General features: G+C 44.4%; 1 protein-coding gene across 1 annotated transcript; it reads right to left on the reverse strand.

Moving 5' to 3' along the window:
• Positions 1-1,510: 1,510 nt before the first annotated feature.
• On the reverse strand, positions 1,511-10,730 carry C38H1orf115 (chromosome 38 C1orf115 homolog). The gene is made up of 2 exons (XM_058533677.1): positions 10,381-10,730; positions 1,511-4,013 (listed from the first exon to the last, which is right to left on the reverse strand). The coding sequence occupies exons 1-2, from the start codon at positions 10,669-10,671 to the stop codon at positions 3,894-3,896; spliced, it is 411 nt and encodes a 136-aa protein (XP_058389660.1). The 5' UTR covers positions 10,672-10,730; the 3' UTR covers positions 1,511-3,893.
• Between the last annotated feature and the right edge of the window lie 7,172 nt (positions 10,731-17,902).

Genomic DNA, 17,902 nt, shown 5'->3' on the forward strand with positions numbered 1-17,902 from the left:
TCGCCCTGATTTTTATGTCTGCTTTGAACCAGACACATTTGTTTAGAGCCTTGTCTACAGGTTATGCAAGAGGAATCACCTGAGAGACACCTTTAAAAAAAGCAAAGCCAGGCCTGGAGGTGTTGAATTCGGATCCTGATTTGTGTCTTTGGATGCAGCTGCACGTGGAAGGCATGGAGCATCCCCGGGGTTGGAGATTTGACCTCGGGCGTCAGCAAGTGAGACTTTGTTCTCACCTTCCCTTTCCCTCCTAGCCTCTGCCCATCTGTGGCTTGTGCACCCACCGGGCTCTGGCACCGAGCCTTTCCAGAAAATCTGAAGAGACCTCCTTTCCCCCACAGCAACGATGTTCGGTAGAGTGGTTTGGCTCAAAAACAACCTTGTCTCTAAAAAAAATAAATAATCCCATGTATTATTAATTTTTCCCACATTTCCCCATGAATGGTCAAGGGAGTTTGGGATTTTTTACTCAGGAACCATGTGGGCTTTTGGCAAAATCACGGAGTCTCTTGAATGCAGCCTTTACAAGGATGCTGAGGGCATTATTTTTTTCTTTATTTTATGTATAATTTGTATTATAAGTTTACAGGGAGAGCTATAAAGTTTTCAAAACATTTTGAGGATGATGGCATCAGAAAGTTAAATTCAGTTTACCTGTACTCCTGCAAAGTCAGGAGCTGGAAAAAGATATCGTGGGTGCAAACCCCATAACAGCAGCTGCCTAAATCTGAAACAGCAGTGATGGTTTGTTTCCCAACCCCACAACCATTTCTGCTGAGGGCACTACCATGCTCAAGACTATTGGGGGGGTGCAGAAGGAGATCTAAGATCTGAGTTCAAGTCCTGCTTCTGGGTGCTTCTTGGTCACAGATGCCAGTCAGGGCTTCTCCAGCAAAGTACAGGTGCTGGGAGGAGGGACAGCAGGGAAGATTCCAAGGTGGCTGAATACATCAAGGTCCCTGGCTTCAGCAGGTTGACACACGTGGCCCCCAACCCTGCCTGAGGGATAATCTGACGGCTGCCCAGAACCACTCCTCTCCTCTCTACCTTCCCCACCACCAAGACCTTTCCCTCTGCTTCTGTGAGGACTCAGTGTAACATGCCCAGTATGGGGCTGGCAACTGGCAGGCCCCCCGCCTCTGCTCGGGCCAGACCTCAGGCTCCCACCTTAGAGCCTGCTGGCAGAGGCAACCTGCAGCAGGCCTCTGGGGGCCAGCATTTCCCAGCTCAGGCAGAGGAACAGCTGCTTCAGAATCTTCTAGGCTGCTTGTGGAACATGCAGCTTCCTGATGCCACGCTAGACTCTAAATCCAAATGGGAGGTTCCGGAAATTTTCATTTTTAACAAACGCATGAGCGGAGTGTCCTGCACATGGAAGCCTGTTCTGCTGGGCTTCTCGAGAATGTCCCCCCTTTAACACCCAGGCAGAGTTCCCAGGCAAGTCAGGGCCCCTCTCCCTCCCTCGGGGGGCCCGCCCCCATGAGGGGGAGAAAAACTCTTCACACACAGAAACATTAAACAAATTGGGGGTTTTACTTACATAATAGGGCAAGAGAGGATACAAAAGCAGCTGTTTGGTCAAGTATGAACAGAGAAAGCTCTAAAATTCAATTTCTAGTAGGGTACGGACACTGATACTTAAAAAAAAAACCGCAAAGAAAGAAAATGCAGAAAGGTAATCTCCCACATGGGTGCCCTATCTCGGGGGAAATGACTACTCAGGCTGAGGGGCAGTTCGGAGAAGTTCACCTTCTGTACACGTGAATCTGGCTCCCAGGACAATCCCGGCGAGATTTCGACTTTTGAAATTTCCAGGTTAATTCTTAACCAGACTTCAAGAATTTCAGAGCCAAATGTGCTTGGCCTCATGGTGTCTCTGATTTAGGGGTGGGATGGGGAAGGCCCTCCTGGGACAGGCCTCAGCAGCTCTTGCCCCTTCCCGGGTCACACTTCCATGTCCCCGAGGCAACTCGGTGGGCTTCTCTGTGGCTGGTCAGTATCCCTGGGCCACCAGGCCTGGCAGCCTTCAAACCCACCACAGGCTCCTTCCTCCCGTCTCCCTTTCCTGTGACCAGCAGGCCACACAGACCTGACCCGTTTCCGACTAACTACACTTTGCTTCTTCTCCCACCTCTTCTTCCCCCTGACTCCCAGCGCGGCAGGCAAGCTATAATCATCTTACCCGTGCGAAAACGTACCACTATCAATGTTCATCATTGGAGCTAAAACAAGACCACGTGTTTTCTCTTCTCCTCACAAATATTACTGATGCGGGAACTGGGTCCAAGTTCACCTTCAACGTGAGCATCCAGAAGAGGAAGCAGACTCTAGTTTCACGGCTACCACGTTCTCCTTCACCCATTCCTTTCTCTGTCCATCTGTCAGTCCTCCCACCTTCTCCACTTCCCAGTGCCACCTGAGGCCTCAAGCCAAACCTCCTTTGCATGGCCTGGGAAACTTCTTGGGGCAACAGGTAGGTGTTGCCACGGATCCTGCAGACTGATCAGCAAGTTAACTATTCGGGACTTCTGGATATTCTGGAAACAAAGTCAGAACAGTGGCCCATCATGGGGGTTGGCAGAGGAGCATGGTAAGACGGACCTCCTCTTTCTTTACCTTCCTGTCCAGTGGTCCAATAGCGGACCATGGCTCATCCTCGGGGAGTGTCAGGCCCAGGATCCATGCCCACCCTAACTTGGAATCCGGGTGAGATGACATCAAACTGGGCAGCACAGAAGAGGAAAGGATGCTACAGAGGCAGCCAATGTAAGCTCATGGGGCTCAGAGGGGTTTTAAGCACCAGCCATGGCGCCTCTGGCCACCAGCCTCCCCTGGGCCACCTAAGATCTCCCAGTGCCAATAACTCAGACCCGGCTCCTGTATTTCCACTTCTCTCATCCAACATCCTTCTTCTACTTCCTTCATCCCTGTCTCCTACTTACTGGTTTCTTCTCTAAATCATACACTTTCATTTCCAAGTGTAGTGTCTCCCTCTCTCCCAAGACCCAGCACCCTTCGTCGGCCTGGCGTAGAAGACGAGTTGAGCAGCTGTCGGGAATGAGCTGATGGTACTAGGCAGCTGAGTCAGGAGGCCCACGACCTCAGGCAGCCACAAACATGTGGCTGGACCAGACAGGGCTGTTCTTGGCTGGACTGGGCACCAGAGCCCTCAGGAGCACTCCCTCATACAAGCTGTGTCTGAACTCGCCGCTCCTCCTTCCCTCATTGCCAACTGCACGCTCATGGCAGAGAAGGGCGAACACGACAAGCTTTTATCTGCTTTGAACAGTCATGACACATCAGCAACATGGTTTTCAAAGCATCATAGCCTTCAAAGAGATTTTTCTTCCTTCCTTCTTCTCAAGCCTGTAATTAAACTCCTGGTGACAAAGGGGTGGAGGAAGGAGATAGGGGGCAGAACTTCAGACACAAACAGCTCCTTCCCTGCCTTCAGAACCCAGGCAGCCAAGGGCGGTCAGCCTGTGACCTTTCCAGGAGAATATAACACATCATCTTACTCCAGGTCAAAACTCTTTCTTCTCCTTCATAATCACCTCTCTGCCACCCACCCAGAGTGCTCACATCTGTCAAGTGCTTGACTCCAAGCCAGCCCCCTGTCAGCTTCATGTGAAGGCTCCGGTGTTAGCAAACTAACTCTAACCCCAATCCTAACCTCGGCCTAATGCTCTGCGGGATTGTCCATTGGAGCCATCCGTGTCCGGGATATGGGAAAAGATGGGTAGGGATGACTCATTCATAAGTCATCCAATTTGACAAAGACATTTTTTTCTTCCAAGTATTTGTGAGTTCAAGTCTGAAATGCTCCTGGATTCGCACTGCTCCCAGGGCAGAGGCTTCTATCCATTCTTGTGGGTCTGTCCCAGCAGCTCCCACTAGTGGACCAACGCCACCACGCTTGTGGCTACTCCAAATGGGGCGGAGTACGCCGCCGCGAACCCCTGCAGGCCAATGACGACGTAGTGACATCCTTTGGTGATGACCTTCCCGACATTCTATTTTTCAGAACAGAAGAGAAAAGCAAGGGGTTAGTTCAGGCCACTTTGTCATCCCTCAGGCACCATGGTAACATACATAAAGAATCACTTTGCCTCCTTCTCCCAGGACCAATGAGCAAATTACCACGCTTCCACATCTCTGGCGCCCCACCCTCACCCCCAACATAAGAACATGTGGGGGCTCAGAACAGACTTCATCACCTTGCAAAGTGCTTTCATGCACTGCATATTTCCAGATAATTCAGAGATCTTGGAAACAGCAGTGAGGCTGCTAGTTCTAAAACAAACCAGGTTTGTTTTCGTTTTTAAACCAAAGCCCACTCCTCTGTTCCAGCTAAGTTACTGGATCATCTGATGGCTGGGTTGAGTTCTCCTTCATTTGCCTTATCTGAGAGCCCACCCTGTCCTCTCTCTACCTCCAGGACATATTCCTGTCTGACCCCCACATTTGTCTTTAAAGTCTAATTCTTGTCTGACCCCCACATTTGTCTTTAAAGTCTCCTGCTGTTCTCTGATTGCTGCATCCACAGCAGTCTTGGGTTTCCAATACAATGATAAACTCCTGGAGGGTAGCGACTGGGCCATGCTTTCTTGCTACCCACTCCTCCTCCTCCCTTTCTATAAGGCCTGGTGCTGGACAGGGGAATATTTAGTAACCACCTCATTGGGTCGTTAAGAGGATTAAATGGGTTTATGCAAGGAAAGCACTTAGAACAGAGCCTGGCGTAACTGCAGGCAGTACAAGTGGTCCCAAACTTCAGCTACTCTTATTGTAAAATAACATTTGCCTCTTTTTATTACATAGTAATTGAAGTGGGTGGTGATACTATAGAAATCTAAGATATTGTGTTATCTGTTCAGGAACGTTTCTTAAGAGTGTACTTTCCTATGATTTCTGGCTTCAGCTTTCATTGTCCTCATGATAACAGAATGAGGGTGGGGACTTTCTTGTGCTCATCACTGTAGCCCCAGCACTGAGGAAGGGCCTGGGGGGTTCCTTTGGTGGCTCTCGGGCTAAAGGAGGAGCTCTGGGAGAGCCAGGAGCATCAATGGCTTCTCTAGACACTGATTCCTGGGACACTGTCCCATCAACTTCTCAATGAGACCTTAGAGTGCATGCATGTACGTGTGTGTTGGGGACGATGTTGCTAAGAGAGTCACCTCTATAAATGCATAATAAGATTCAGTGGGAGAATTTTACTTACCTGTTTGAAATAGCAACAACAAAAAAATTGTTCTCTGGGATGAAGTATAACAGTCAAGAGCATCCTTTATAAGCAATGCCACCAGAATCCCAGATAACCTGCGTTACACTTGACATTTTGGGTGTTTGTACATTCATTTTCCTCAGCCTGCGGTTTTAAAAAACTGCTTGTCACTTCATCTTTGCAGCTTAGAAAAAAGCTACTAAAATAGCTCATTAGCTGGAACACTGTCAAAACACAGATTTGAGAAAGGCGATGCAAAGAAACGTAAAATATCTTTCAACGACCACCTCAGTGTCATTCCAGGGAGCAGATTTTGAAGTCTTTGATCTTAGTAGAGCTTTCGACCCACATAATCTCGCAGAGGGGTGGAGGGGCATGGGGGAGCGTGGTAGGTTGCATAACGGGCCCCCCAAAATGCCCATGTCCTAATCTTCAGAATCTGTGAATATGTGACCTTATATGGCAAAAGGGACTTTGCAGATGTGATTCAATTAAGGATCTGGAGATGGGGAGATTATCATGGATTATCCAGGTGTGCCCAATCACCATAAGGATTCGTATATCTTTATAAGAATCCAAATAAGGACAAAGATCCTTATAAGAAGGATGCAGGAGGAGTCAGACAGAAGGTGACATGATAACAGAAGCAAAGAGATATGCAGATGCTGCCACTGGCTGTGAAGATGGAGGACCAGGACCTCTAGAAGCTGGCAAGAACAAAGAAATGGATTCTGGAGCGCCCGGAAGGAACCAGCCTGCTGACTTGAGCTCAGTGAGACTGATTTCGGACTTCTGACCTCCAGAGTTGTAGGAGAATAAATCTGTGTTGTCTGAAACCACTACGCTTGCAGCGATCTGTTGCAGCAGTCACAGGGAAATAATACAGCGAGAGCGGCTTCCTGGGGGCTCCTCAGTAGTCAGTGAACCCCCAGTAATGGCAGGGACTCCCTGCCCCCTCCAGTTTCAAAAAGGAAACCAGCTCCTAACAAAGCTTGCTTTCCCCTGATATAAAGGTCAAGTCTTCAGTGGTGAACTCGGTCAGGACCCAGGGGTAAAGCTGAGGTGGGTGGGCGGTTACGGAAGCTGATTTCTTTCTGAGTTAGAGCTCATTAAAAACTAATCAGAAAATAGTCATCTGGGGCCTCTCCTCCAGCCCTGGGATTAACAGCCAACAGTTACAGAACGCTGGTCACAGGCCAGATGTTCTCTAAGACCTCGACACACATTAACTCCTAACCACACCCTTCTATTATCCCATGCTACAGATAAGGAAGCTGAGACAGAGAGAGGCGAGCATAGCCCAAGGGTTTATAACACACAACCAGTAGGGCTGGCTTGCACCTGGCAGTCTGATTCCAGTGCCCATGACCTTACCCCCTACTTAGAATGTGGGGAGATTTTTCTCACTCTTGAGCTAAAGGTTATTCCAACACCCTATAGTTTCCTTCTCCAACCCTCTCCCAGCTGCCCAATTAACAAAATTTAATTACTTTCCTCATCCACACCTCTCCTGTTGGCTCTCAGATGTGCCCAGGAAACGTGGCCTCTTATTTATTTATTTTTTTGGTGAGGAAGATTGGCGGCGACCCATATACAAAGTAGAGAAAGACTGGCACAGATATGAGCTCAGGGTGAATCTTCCTCAGCAAAAAAAGAAAAAAAAATCAACTGGGAACACTGACCGGCAACAGTCCCAGGCACACAGCCTACTGAGCCCAGAGCCTCCTGGACAGGCTGATCAGCTCAGCACCGGGGTCGATCCCTGCTTGGGGCCACAGGGCAGCAGGCCAGTGCAAGCCTATCCTTCCAGATTTCACAAAGGCCAAGTATCTTTCTTTAAATAGAAGCAGGAAGGGACGTGGGCAAAGGATTTGCGCAGCTAACAAAAGAACAGGAACTGTAATCACCCTCTTGGAAGGAAAAACCATTTGTTAATAATGTGGAGCCTTTTACAGATCACTGCTTATTCTACTGGACCCAAGTAAGACAAAATTTCACCTGGTCCCTAAAGCAGGAAAAATCACCTCCCCATATTTCTAGCCGAGCTGTGGCTGTTCTCACGGATTTGCAGCCAAGAGGGGTCGGCTATTTTCTTCCGCCACGTTGGCGCCTAACTGCTCACCTTCTCAGTCCTCTCTGAGAAAGTAGAAGCTGCAGCTCCACCACAGATGCTAGCCCTTCTCTATGTGGTGAATTTCTTTCTCTTTTTAAAAATTAAGGTGAAAATCACATAACATAAAAAATAACCATTTTAAAGTGCTCAGTTCAGTGCTATTGAGGACATTCACAATGTTGTGCAACCACCAATTCAATCTACTTCCAAAACATTTCCATCATCCCCAAAGGAAAAGCCATACCCATTTAGCAGTTGCTCGCCATCTCTCCTCCCCCCGAGTCCTTGGCAACCACCAATCTGCATTCTTTCCCTCTGAATTTACCTACTCTGGATATTTTATATAAATGGAATCACACATACGACATGTGACCTAGTGTGTCTGGCTTCTTTCACTTAGCTTAATGTTTTAGAGGTTCACTCATGTTGTATCATGTACTTAGCTCCTTTTATGGCTGAATAATATTCCATGGTAGCCAGCCCTGGTGGTCTAGCAGTTAAGATTCGGTGCTCTCACCACTGTGGCCCGGGTTTGTTTCCCGGTCAGGGAACCACACCACCCATCTGTCGGGTGTCATACTGTGGTGGCTGTGTGTTGCTGCGATGCTGAAAGCTATGCACCAGTATTTCAAATACTGGCAGGGTCACCCATGGTGGACAGATTTCAGTGGAGCTTCCCGTCTAAGACAGACTAGGAAGAGGGACCTGGCCACCCACTTCCGAAAAAATTGGCCATGGAAACCTTGTGAATAGCAGCAGAGCATTGTCTGATATAGCGCCGGAAGGGGAGAGGATGGCACAAAAAGACCAGGGAGGGTTCTGCTCTGCTGGATAGGGGGTCACTAGGAGTGAGAATGGACTCAATGGCACCATCAACAAAAAATATTCCACTACATGTATGTACCACATTTTTTCTATTTATCAGTTGAGAGACATTTGAGGTTTTTCCACCTTTTAGCTATCGTGAATAACGCTGCTCTGAATATGTTTGTGTATATATATATATATATATATATTTGTTTGAGTATGTATTTTCAATTCCTTTGGGTATGTACCATGAAAGACGACATGAGTGGAGCCATGTTAGAATAGAGCTGGAGCAGCCATTTCAGAGGAACTGCCTTGCACGTCTTGTTTTCTTCGTCTTCCAAACTGGACCAAACCACCTACATTCCAAGAAGGCAGTAAGGACAAGAATATCCTGTTTGTAAGGCCTGATGACACTGGACTTTGCTAATGACGAAATCGCCAACCAATCTATGAAGTTCAAACCTAGCCTTACCTTACCTAGCACCCATGAACTCTTCTTTAAAACAACTCACCTCATCTTCCTCTTTTCCCCACAAAAACCCTAAGCGCCTCTTCTGTAACCAGGACACTATTTGGGACTCTACCTGAATCTGTGCCCCCCAAATTGCAAGTCTTTGATCCCCAATAAACGCTTTGCCTCTTGAACAGGTTTCTGATTTTGTAGGTTGACAGTACCTAGGAGTGGAGTTGCTGGATCAGATGGTAATTCTGTTTACTTTTTTGAGGAACTGCCAAATCGTTTTCCACAGCAGCCGCACCATTTTACATTTCTTACCAGCAGTTCACAAGAATTCCAATTTCTCCACATCCTCACCAACACTTATTTTCTTTTTTTTTCTTTCTTTTTGTGACTATAGCTATACTAGTGGGTGTGAAGTAGTACCTCATGTGAAACCTTAACTCATCCTCTGTGCCCAGTTTTCATGTCACCACTGATTTGAAACTTGCCTGACGTTACAGCCTCACCCCCAGGATTAACTGCCAGGCTCTGTACCATGCAGCTCCATGGCGGGGCCCCAGCTATGCCAGCATCTCCCTGGGAGGCTGTGGACTTCTCTAGGGCAAGACTGCGTCGTATCCATTTTTGTATCTCTAGGGTTTAGCACAACGCCTGGCACACAGTGAGCGCCCAAAAAAAACATCTCCAAGTGCCAGCCACTGAGCTGAGATTTCCACATTATCAGTTCACCGGCTGAGAGGCAAATGTGGTTTCTTTGTGCTCAACTTGGACCAGGAAGAAGGATGATTAGTCCAAGTATGACTCTGTGCCTGGAAGTCCCAACTTTATGGCTTTTATTAATATATCTTACCACTGACTGCGTGTATACTGCTCCCTAAGCTGCTGACATGCCTTTAAACAGGGTGATAAACCCAAGCTTCTAGGTATGGAGACGGGATGGTTTCAGGTATGATAAGAGGCCACTGGAAGACATAGATAACTCGACAATAAATGAGATAAGGCCCTTGGCCTTTGGCCAGGACACTGTGAGATACGTGATTTTCTTCTGGGTGGACTTGTCCAGCCCCAGAGGCACCTGGGAACTGCCTTTGGGCTTTGATCTTTGAGGAGGAAACTGTCATTTTATCCCATATTCATATTCATATTCTCCCTCTCTGTGTCCTATAGACCCCGGAGTACACAGATAGCTGGCTGGGAAAAGACAAAAGTAGATTCAATAAGAGCATATTTATGTATTTGTTGAGCTCCCAGGCCCTGGAAATAACCTTGGGAATATTTGGGGGAATAATCTAAACAACTCTCAACCAGTGGGATATCCTGGAGAGGCGTATCAGAAAGCAGATAAACCGGGCTGCAACTCCCTGCTTTCCAACTGGGTCACCTTCTGCAAGTCGCCCAACCACGCTCAGGCCTCAGTATTCCCATCTGTAGAATAGGGACACTGATTTCTGTCTACTAACCATACAAGGGAGTGGGAAGACGTAACTAGCATAAGTGAACGCTGGGAATGTTATTAAATAAGCCAACGGCAGCGGGGTAGCGGGTGGAGCGGTTCCCAGTGAAATCTCTGATTTAATTTCTATCCTTAATTGCAACTCACTTGTCCCTCACTTCCCAGGTCACCGATTGAGCAGTTTTGGGCGCTCTTGTAGGGGATGCTGGCGAGCGGGTGGGAGCGGGAGGCTGAGCACAGTCATGCGGTCGGGACCGACTCCAGCTCCCGGCCGATCCATCACTCCCCGACCCCGGGGGCAGGGGGAGGCGCGCCCCTACCTTGCCGTACTTCTTCAGCTTCTGCCGGTACCTCCTCCTGGGCTTCTCGCCGGGCGCCGGCTCCTCCAGCGGCTCGTAGCGCTCGGGGAGCGCGGCCAGGTGCACCCGCCGCGCGCTCCGGGCCCCCGGGCGCCGCGCGCTCGCCCCGCTCTCCGCCGCCTCGTCGCCGCACTCCAGGTGCTCCAGGATGGCGGCCGCCTCCTCGTCCCCCTCCGCCCGCCCTCGCCCCCGGGGCCCGCGGCGCGGGAGGCTGCTCGCCGCCTTGCGTCGGAGCCTGGCTCCCACCGTCATGATGCCGCGGCCCCTCCGGCGAAGGTCGGTGCGCCAAGTCACCAACCTTTGCTCCCGCCCTCGCCTCCACCCCGGCCGCCCGCCCCAGCCCGGACGGGGCCGGGGACTTGAGGTCGCAGCGCCCCCTGGCCGTGGGGCCCGGGATTGCGGCCGCTGCACGCGGGCCTGCCCTCGGGGTGAGGAGCGCTCATCCCCACCTGTCCGCGTCGCACCTGTTGGCCAAAGGGGTGAGGGGTACACCGAAAGCTCAGTGCACAGTGGACATAGAAAGCACGTTCAACCGCACTTGCAACGAAATAAATGAACCCCAAATAATGAGACTTCATCTGCCCACGTTCAAACTGGCAGAGATGATGATCACGATGATGATGGTAAAGATTATACTTAGTGCTGGTTAGGAAACGGTGAGATGATCGTGTCATATAATTGTATCATAAAGTATTGTATTGTCAATACAATATTCACGGGGATGCAACGGGTGACAAGCTTTTGGGAAGGAAATCAGAAAATATATATCAAGTGTCCTGAAACACGACTACACTTTTCTATAGGGGCCTATCCTAACGAAATATTCAGAGAAGTGTGTCCATGGCATCGATCGATCACAGTCTGACTCCAGGGAAAAAGTGGAGCAAACCAACAGGAATGGGCAAGCTAAATTCTGGTGCCAGTATATGACATCATATGGTGGAACCATTAAAATCGCAATTCTCAAGAATATTAGCCTGGTGGATATGCATTCTCAGTGCACTGTGAATCTCAATCTGTTTAGGACGTCTTATTTTCTTACGTGGGTAAATATCTTTTAATTCTTGGAAACTTAGAGGTAAGTATAAAATAATATGGGTTATTAATTTCATTAATATTTTATTATTAAAATGTGTGATAAGTTTAAGACTGATGTGGATGTGTTGCTATAAGCACATAAAATGTTTGTAATTTATATTTAATATTTATAATTTTATAATATTTCAAAATATTTATATTTATAATTAGAATGTAAAAATTAGTTTTATGATTCCAACTTAAAATGTATAATCAAGCAATTGATTTAGACTTCTAAGTTCAAGCTGAGAGGAAACAAAAATAAGTTTAATTTACTATATTTATAGGAATGATATAGTCTTGTACATAGTTGAAGTACTTGAAAAGAATATCAAACATACTAAGTTTGTAAAAAAAACTTTTAAGATAATTAAATTAAGTGAATGGTGAAAGGGGTAAAAGCCTCCTTATAGTGATTGTTAAATTTTATTAGGTTTGTAAATAAAATAAAACAATATGCAAGTTGAAGTTAAAAGGTTAAGGGAAGCTAGATTTGTGGATTTGTAACTTTACTAAAGTAACTATTAATTTATAAACAAAAAGAGATCCTAACAAACCCTTTGCTGTGTATAAAACTGACTTGAGACCCCCAGACTACATATCAAATGAAGACAAAGGTGAAATGCCTGTGGGATCTAAATGTGGTTTTGCCCATACAAAATACTATTCAAATACCACAACATCTCCTAGCCTCTGCACACTGGAAAGGCGGTGGAAAGGATGCTCATGCCAATCTGTAGAAATCTTTCCTTACTGGTCAGAATAAGGAACCTGCCCTCCAAAGGAGCAAAAACACTGGAGGGCTGAGATTCATAAAAATACCTCATCAGTTATTGAGTAAAAAAAGCTTAGAGACCTCAGAGTCTTAAAAATAATTGCTTATTTGGAATAACTTGTGTAGAAACAGTTAGAGATATTTAATTGAAAACCGAGTTTCCATTTGTAGACTTATAAAGACTTTATGTTTTAATCTTTGGCTTTGTAATAAATGTGTGAATTTGGAAAGAAAGAAAAAAGAAAAGGGAGGGGATCTGTATGGCCCTGAATTTTTCTGAATTAAAGTTGTTTAAAGCTATTAGTTTATTTTTATAGGCTAGGCTTAGACTCAAGAAGAAATATATCTCTGGAGCTGATAAGAACTGATCATAAACAATTAAACAAATATAACAGGTTTAATTTTCCAAAGACGGTCACTTAAAGTGACCAGGGAGCAGTTTTGCATCCCAGCTGAGTCTTGGTTTTTGAGCAGCCCAAAAAGGGAGGATGGTCAACCTGCACCTCTTCTTAGGTTAAACAATTTATTTTTTTAAAGATTATTTTTAATTTGGGGCCTTCTATATTAAATATCTTTTAGTTCAAAAGGTGATAAAAATAGATGGCATCATAGAAAGGAGAAATGTAACATTTGCATTTAACTTCTTAAGTATTTTTTTAAGGTGGTAATCCCATTCGTGCAGATCCCATCGAATGCAAAATTGGGAATTTCAGGCATCGTACATTTTTATTTCACTTAACAGGTTGGATTTCTGCACCACAAATAAAGAGCAAAGATTTGAGGTAAATACAACGTAAACATGGGATTGCAGTTAAAGGATGTTACAACTAAAATTTGCTACAATCGTAAAACTGGGGTCTTCCATAAATTGTTTGGCCTGAAATATGAAGAATCTTTTACAATTCTGTTTTCTCTTTCCCAGCGAGAGCAAGCTTCTTCCTGTCTCGTGGCTACTCTGAGGGGCTGCCCATTTCAAGAGTGACTGAGCCGGGGCTAGCTGGGCCAAAGCTCTAATTAAACTGAGCTCACCACTCGTTAGCCCAAGCCTGACTGCTGGGCCAGCACTGTCAAGGGGCTAAAGTCTTTGATCTTGTCAGTATTGGGGCTGGGAGGGGATTGGAGCACAACATCAGCTTTTGGGTTCACTTCTGGCTTCAGCTCCAGCAGGGCCCTGGCATCAACCACTGCGCGAACACTTGAGAAAGCCCACGCGCTGCCTGCTTTCCACGGCTCCTCCTCTGCCCTTTCTCAGCACAGTGCTGGGGATGAGGGGGCAATCACAGGGCTGTGTGACTTGTTGATTTTTTATCTGGGGCTCTTCAGGATTCCAGCCCAGCCTGCCAGCCCCCACTGTAGCTAAAAGCTTGGCTCTTTCTCCTCACCCCTGAGGAGGCAGCTGCCTTTCAGTGCCAAGGTAAGCCCACTCCTCTGTCCGCCCACCCAGCTCAGCGACTTGTCCAGCAGCTGTGGCTGGCTGCCCATCTGTGACAGGCTTGTCCCTCTGGACTCCTCTTCACTCAGGTTTCCCTGCATCTGCCACTCCTTGATACCACCGTAGAATATGATTTTTATTTGTGTGTGTACAGATTCAGATCTGTGTTACCACCAGATCAAGTCTTTTTAATCATTCTGCATCAGAAGTCGCCTGTGGATAAAGCTTTAAAGCATAACGTCTAACATTTAAAATAATTCTTTAACAGTGTAATGGAATTATATCTCATTGGGTTGTATTTATCCAAAAGCCACAGATTTGGTAAATGACTGAACTATTTGCACTTAATAATATTGATAATGGAAAAATACATGTGTAGAGAAATAAGGTCAGAATATGACCTTATGAGTTAAAAGAATATTTACGACAAAACCTAAAAAACTCGCATTGGTATGTATTCTCCCTTGCCAACAGTATGCCATTCTAGTATATATTCTAATATACATACATATATTTATATGCATGTATACATATACATATATCCTAATATATGTGTGTGTGTGTGTGTATATATATATATATATATAATTTTTTTCCTGGAGGTAGATTAAGATGTCTTCATAACTGGTACCATATTTAGAAAACAGCAACATGGAGAACTGTTTTGGCTTATATATAGTAAAAACTAAATAAATAATTATTATAATTTAGACATGTAGTTTGATATGACAATACTTAGCATGCACCCTTGATATATTGATTAGAAGGGAATGCTATCTTATGACAGAGAAAAGAAAAACCTGAAGCTGGCAGGGGGGTGGTGGAGACAAAAGATAATCGAAAAGCTCTCATATTAGGAGAGGATTTAGTATAATGAAAATTTAATCGGAGACATGAAGCTGCAGATTCTAAATATATTAGCAGAAATTGAATAGTAGAAGTCAGAATGGGTTTGTCCAGGCTTGTTCAGGACACACTTATATAAATCTCACGCATGCCACTGGAATAAGTCATTGCAGGTCAGCCAGACAGTGACTAAGTGAAATTCCTGTTCAGTCATTTGAAGATTGAACTGTCAAGGTATTTCTATTTCTCTTCATGATGAAACTCATAAAACCGACGTACCCTTTTGCCAGGGGCTGAAGACAACCACAGAAGTAGAAAGTAAAAGCTAAAATCTTAAGAACTCAGAACTCTCAAATGCTGACCCCTTCAAACTGAAAATGAACTGAAACATTTGGACGGAACTTCCAAATTCCTCACAGAGTGAGGAATTATTTCAGAGTTCTCCGGACTAACGTAATTTTACTCTGTTTCCTATAGTGCACTCTGAGGACAAAGGCGAGTACAAACGAAAATGTGAATTTCATTTAGCAGTTTTATCTTTAGTATTAATACTGATGTCACTGTTTTGAATCTATTTTATTGGCAAGTAAAATAAATAAGTAATCGCGTTAGCTTTGTTATAGATCAAGAGCTTCAGAGTGACAATTATATGAGTCATTTATTTTAAAAGAAAAGGAGGCATAATTATAGTTTGAATATAGGATTAAGAATTTAAATATTATGGTTGTGAAGAAATATTAGGACTAAATTGAAAATGGCTATGAATTTATTATATATGTCTGTGTATGTGTATATATATTTTTATATATTTTTATTTATTATATATATTTATTTATTATATATATTTATTACATATATAATATATATAATATGTATATATAGTTCCCTCTCTCCCCCGTGAAATGGCCTACAAGTCAGATCATCCCAGTAGGACAAAGTCAGATAAACACCCCTGGTGTTCACAGTTTGGTCTCTAATGTCAATTTCCACAGAAAGGAATTGGGGTTTAGAAAATTGGCTGATTGCATGTCCGGGACACAAAAGGTGTAAGATGGGCCTGGGATATCTTGTCACCAGAAAGCAAAGACACTTTGAAAAATTTGTGCATTTCTGTCAAAAGGCTACGTGGGTCAGTTAAAGGATTCCTTTGGCTAAATAGTGACATTTTGATCACCAAAAAAGAACTAATGACTGCAAAAAATTGAAACAAATTGAGTCAATGAAAGCCATTGGTTCATCACAGTATTCTAAGAGAAAAAAGTATATGGTATGAAAAGAATATGGCTATAAAAGACTTATTTTTAGATGTCATTTTATTATCTCTGTTTTTTGGCCTTACTAGACTTGCACAATGTGAAAAGAGCACAGAATTCCATCAATTTCCAGAAAATTTATGAAAGCATTACATTTGGGTATGAGGAATCCAATGGAATGGAATTAGGTGCCTTTGTAGCCAGATGGATGTTTAAATCACCTGAGCAAATTAAAAAAGTGCAAAATCCAACTGAAGCAGTGAAGGACCTTAGCCTCAAACCCATGAGTAGGCAGAAGAAATAAGATACATTATTAGTTAAATCTAGGGAATGAGCCGTGAAACCAAGTACTTTTGGAGGGCAGTGAGCTGTCTGTTGTACAGACATAGGGTTCCAACTGTTGTGGGTGGTAGGACGGAAACACTGCATCCTGGACAGGGGTTCGCTCTGCCATCTAGTGGTTCACTCTGGTAATAACTGGAACTAACCATTTAAATGTGTCAAAAACTTGAAAAGAAATGGCAGGGCATTTCCGTGCTTTTGGCTGGGATTATATCCATTCAATATGGGAGCAAGGGTTCTCTTACATTGACCAGAATCTTTGATTGACAAATGCATTATTACTTAAATGCAGCTTGATAGGTCAAACTTTTCTAAAATTGGGTTCAAAGAGAAATATAAAAGGGTTTGTTGTTGATGAAAATGTTAGAAAGCTCTAGCAGCACAGTAAGCTGGGGTTCCAGAAACCGGAGTGCGTAACCTCACCGGGCCAGACTTTGGACCAAGTGACTTACAACATCTTTGAATGCAGTTTCCTCATCAGAGATATGAGGATGTGAATGAAATGATTTCTCAGCCACATCTGTCTGTCCCTGACATTCTGAGAACAGGAAGTGTGCAAGAGTTTTCAAAATCTGAACCAATTTCTCAGTCTGCATTCATTTCTTTTTTCTTTTAAACTGCAAAAAAAATAAATATGTATTAAATCTCTGGATTGGAGAAGACTTTTTATGGTTAAGAGTGGTGAAAGAAATTGTAAAGGAAAGACCAATAAATCAGAAGACAGCATGAAGAGAAATAAAAGACAAACAGCGAGCTGAGAAATATTGGCCACAAATAAGAAAAATAATAACGGCAAACTTTTATTGCGTTTAGATAGCTAACATTTATTGGGGTTGTGCAAAGTGCTAGGCGTATTCTAAGATCTCTACATGGTTCCATTTCAAGGATTCATTTGTCTCCGTAGTGAAGTAAAATCCCTCTAACAAACAGGATCATACTTTTAAAAGACGCAATTTAAAGAAAACATTACTGCTTAAGTTGTGGATCCCATTTTGTACTTAACATCTGAAGCAAAAACGCTTGGGTTAGTCCACCCTCTCTAGTCCCTTTACAAACAGCCAAGAAAAAAAATAACGTCTGCTGTATGCCTGTTTTGAGGCCATTTAATTTTAAAACAATAAGAATAGAAAGAATGCATTTTTCATTTGATGGGGAGAAGGGTTGCAAGAAAGCTGTAGGGAAAGTGAAAAAGAGAGACTGTCTTTTTTTTTTTTTTTTTTTTGCTAAGGAAGATTCGCCCTGAGCTAACATCCATGCCCATCTTCCTCTATTTTGTACGTGGGATGCCACCACAGCATGGCTTGGTGAGCAGTGCATAGGTCTGAACCCAGGATTTGAACCTGTGAACTCCAGGCCACTGAAGCAGAGTGTGCAAATTTAACCACTGTGCCACCGGGCCAGCCCCAGGACTGTCTTTTTAAAGAGAGAATAGAGACCTTATTGATGCTAGTGAAACCAAAATGACTTCAGGGAAGAATCCCCAGCATCCTGTCTTCTAGTACTTGTCAGACATTCTTTCCCCAAATCCATCACTCTAAAGGGAAGACAAAAGCAGACACTAAGATGCAAAGTTACCCAGAAGTATACACATTTGGAATCCCTTATCTTGAAATTGAAAGGAGAACATGGGAGAGGCACACTAAATGGAGCAGTAGGCACTGAAATACATATATGTGTGTATATATATATGATTTTATATCATATACACACATATATATGATTTTAGAAAACAATAGTAATTCTTAAGAATATATGTCT

This window comes from Diceros bicornis, chromosome 38 (genome assembly GCF_020826845.1).
Source record: "Diceros bicornis minor isolate mBicDic1 chromosome 38, mDicBic1.mat.cur, whole genome shotgun sequence".
NCBI classification, from domain to species: domain Eukaryota; kingdom Metazoa; phylum Chordata; class Mammalia; order Perissodactyla; family Rhinocerotidae; genus Diceros; species Diceros bicornis.

Excerpts from the sequence above, each read along its gene's own strand:
- C38H1orf115 (XM_058533677.1), bottom strand. The coding sequence starts at position 10,671 with ATGACGGTGGGAGCCAGGCTCCGACGCAAGGCGGCGAGCAGCCTCCCG. Across the intron at positions 4,014-10,380 it reads AGCTGAAGAAGTACGGCAAG|AATGTCGGGAAGGTCATCAC; the intron begins GTAGGGGCGCGC and ends TCTGAAAAATAG.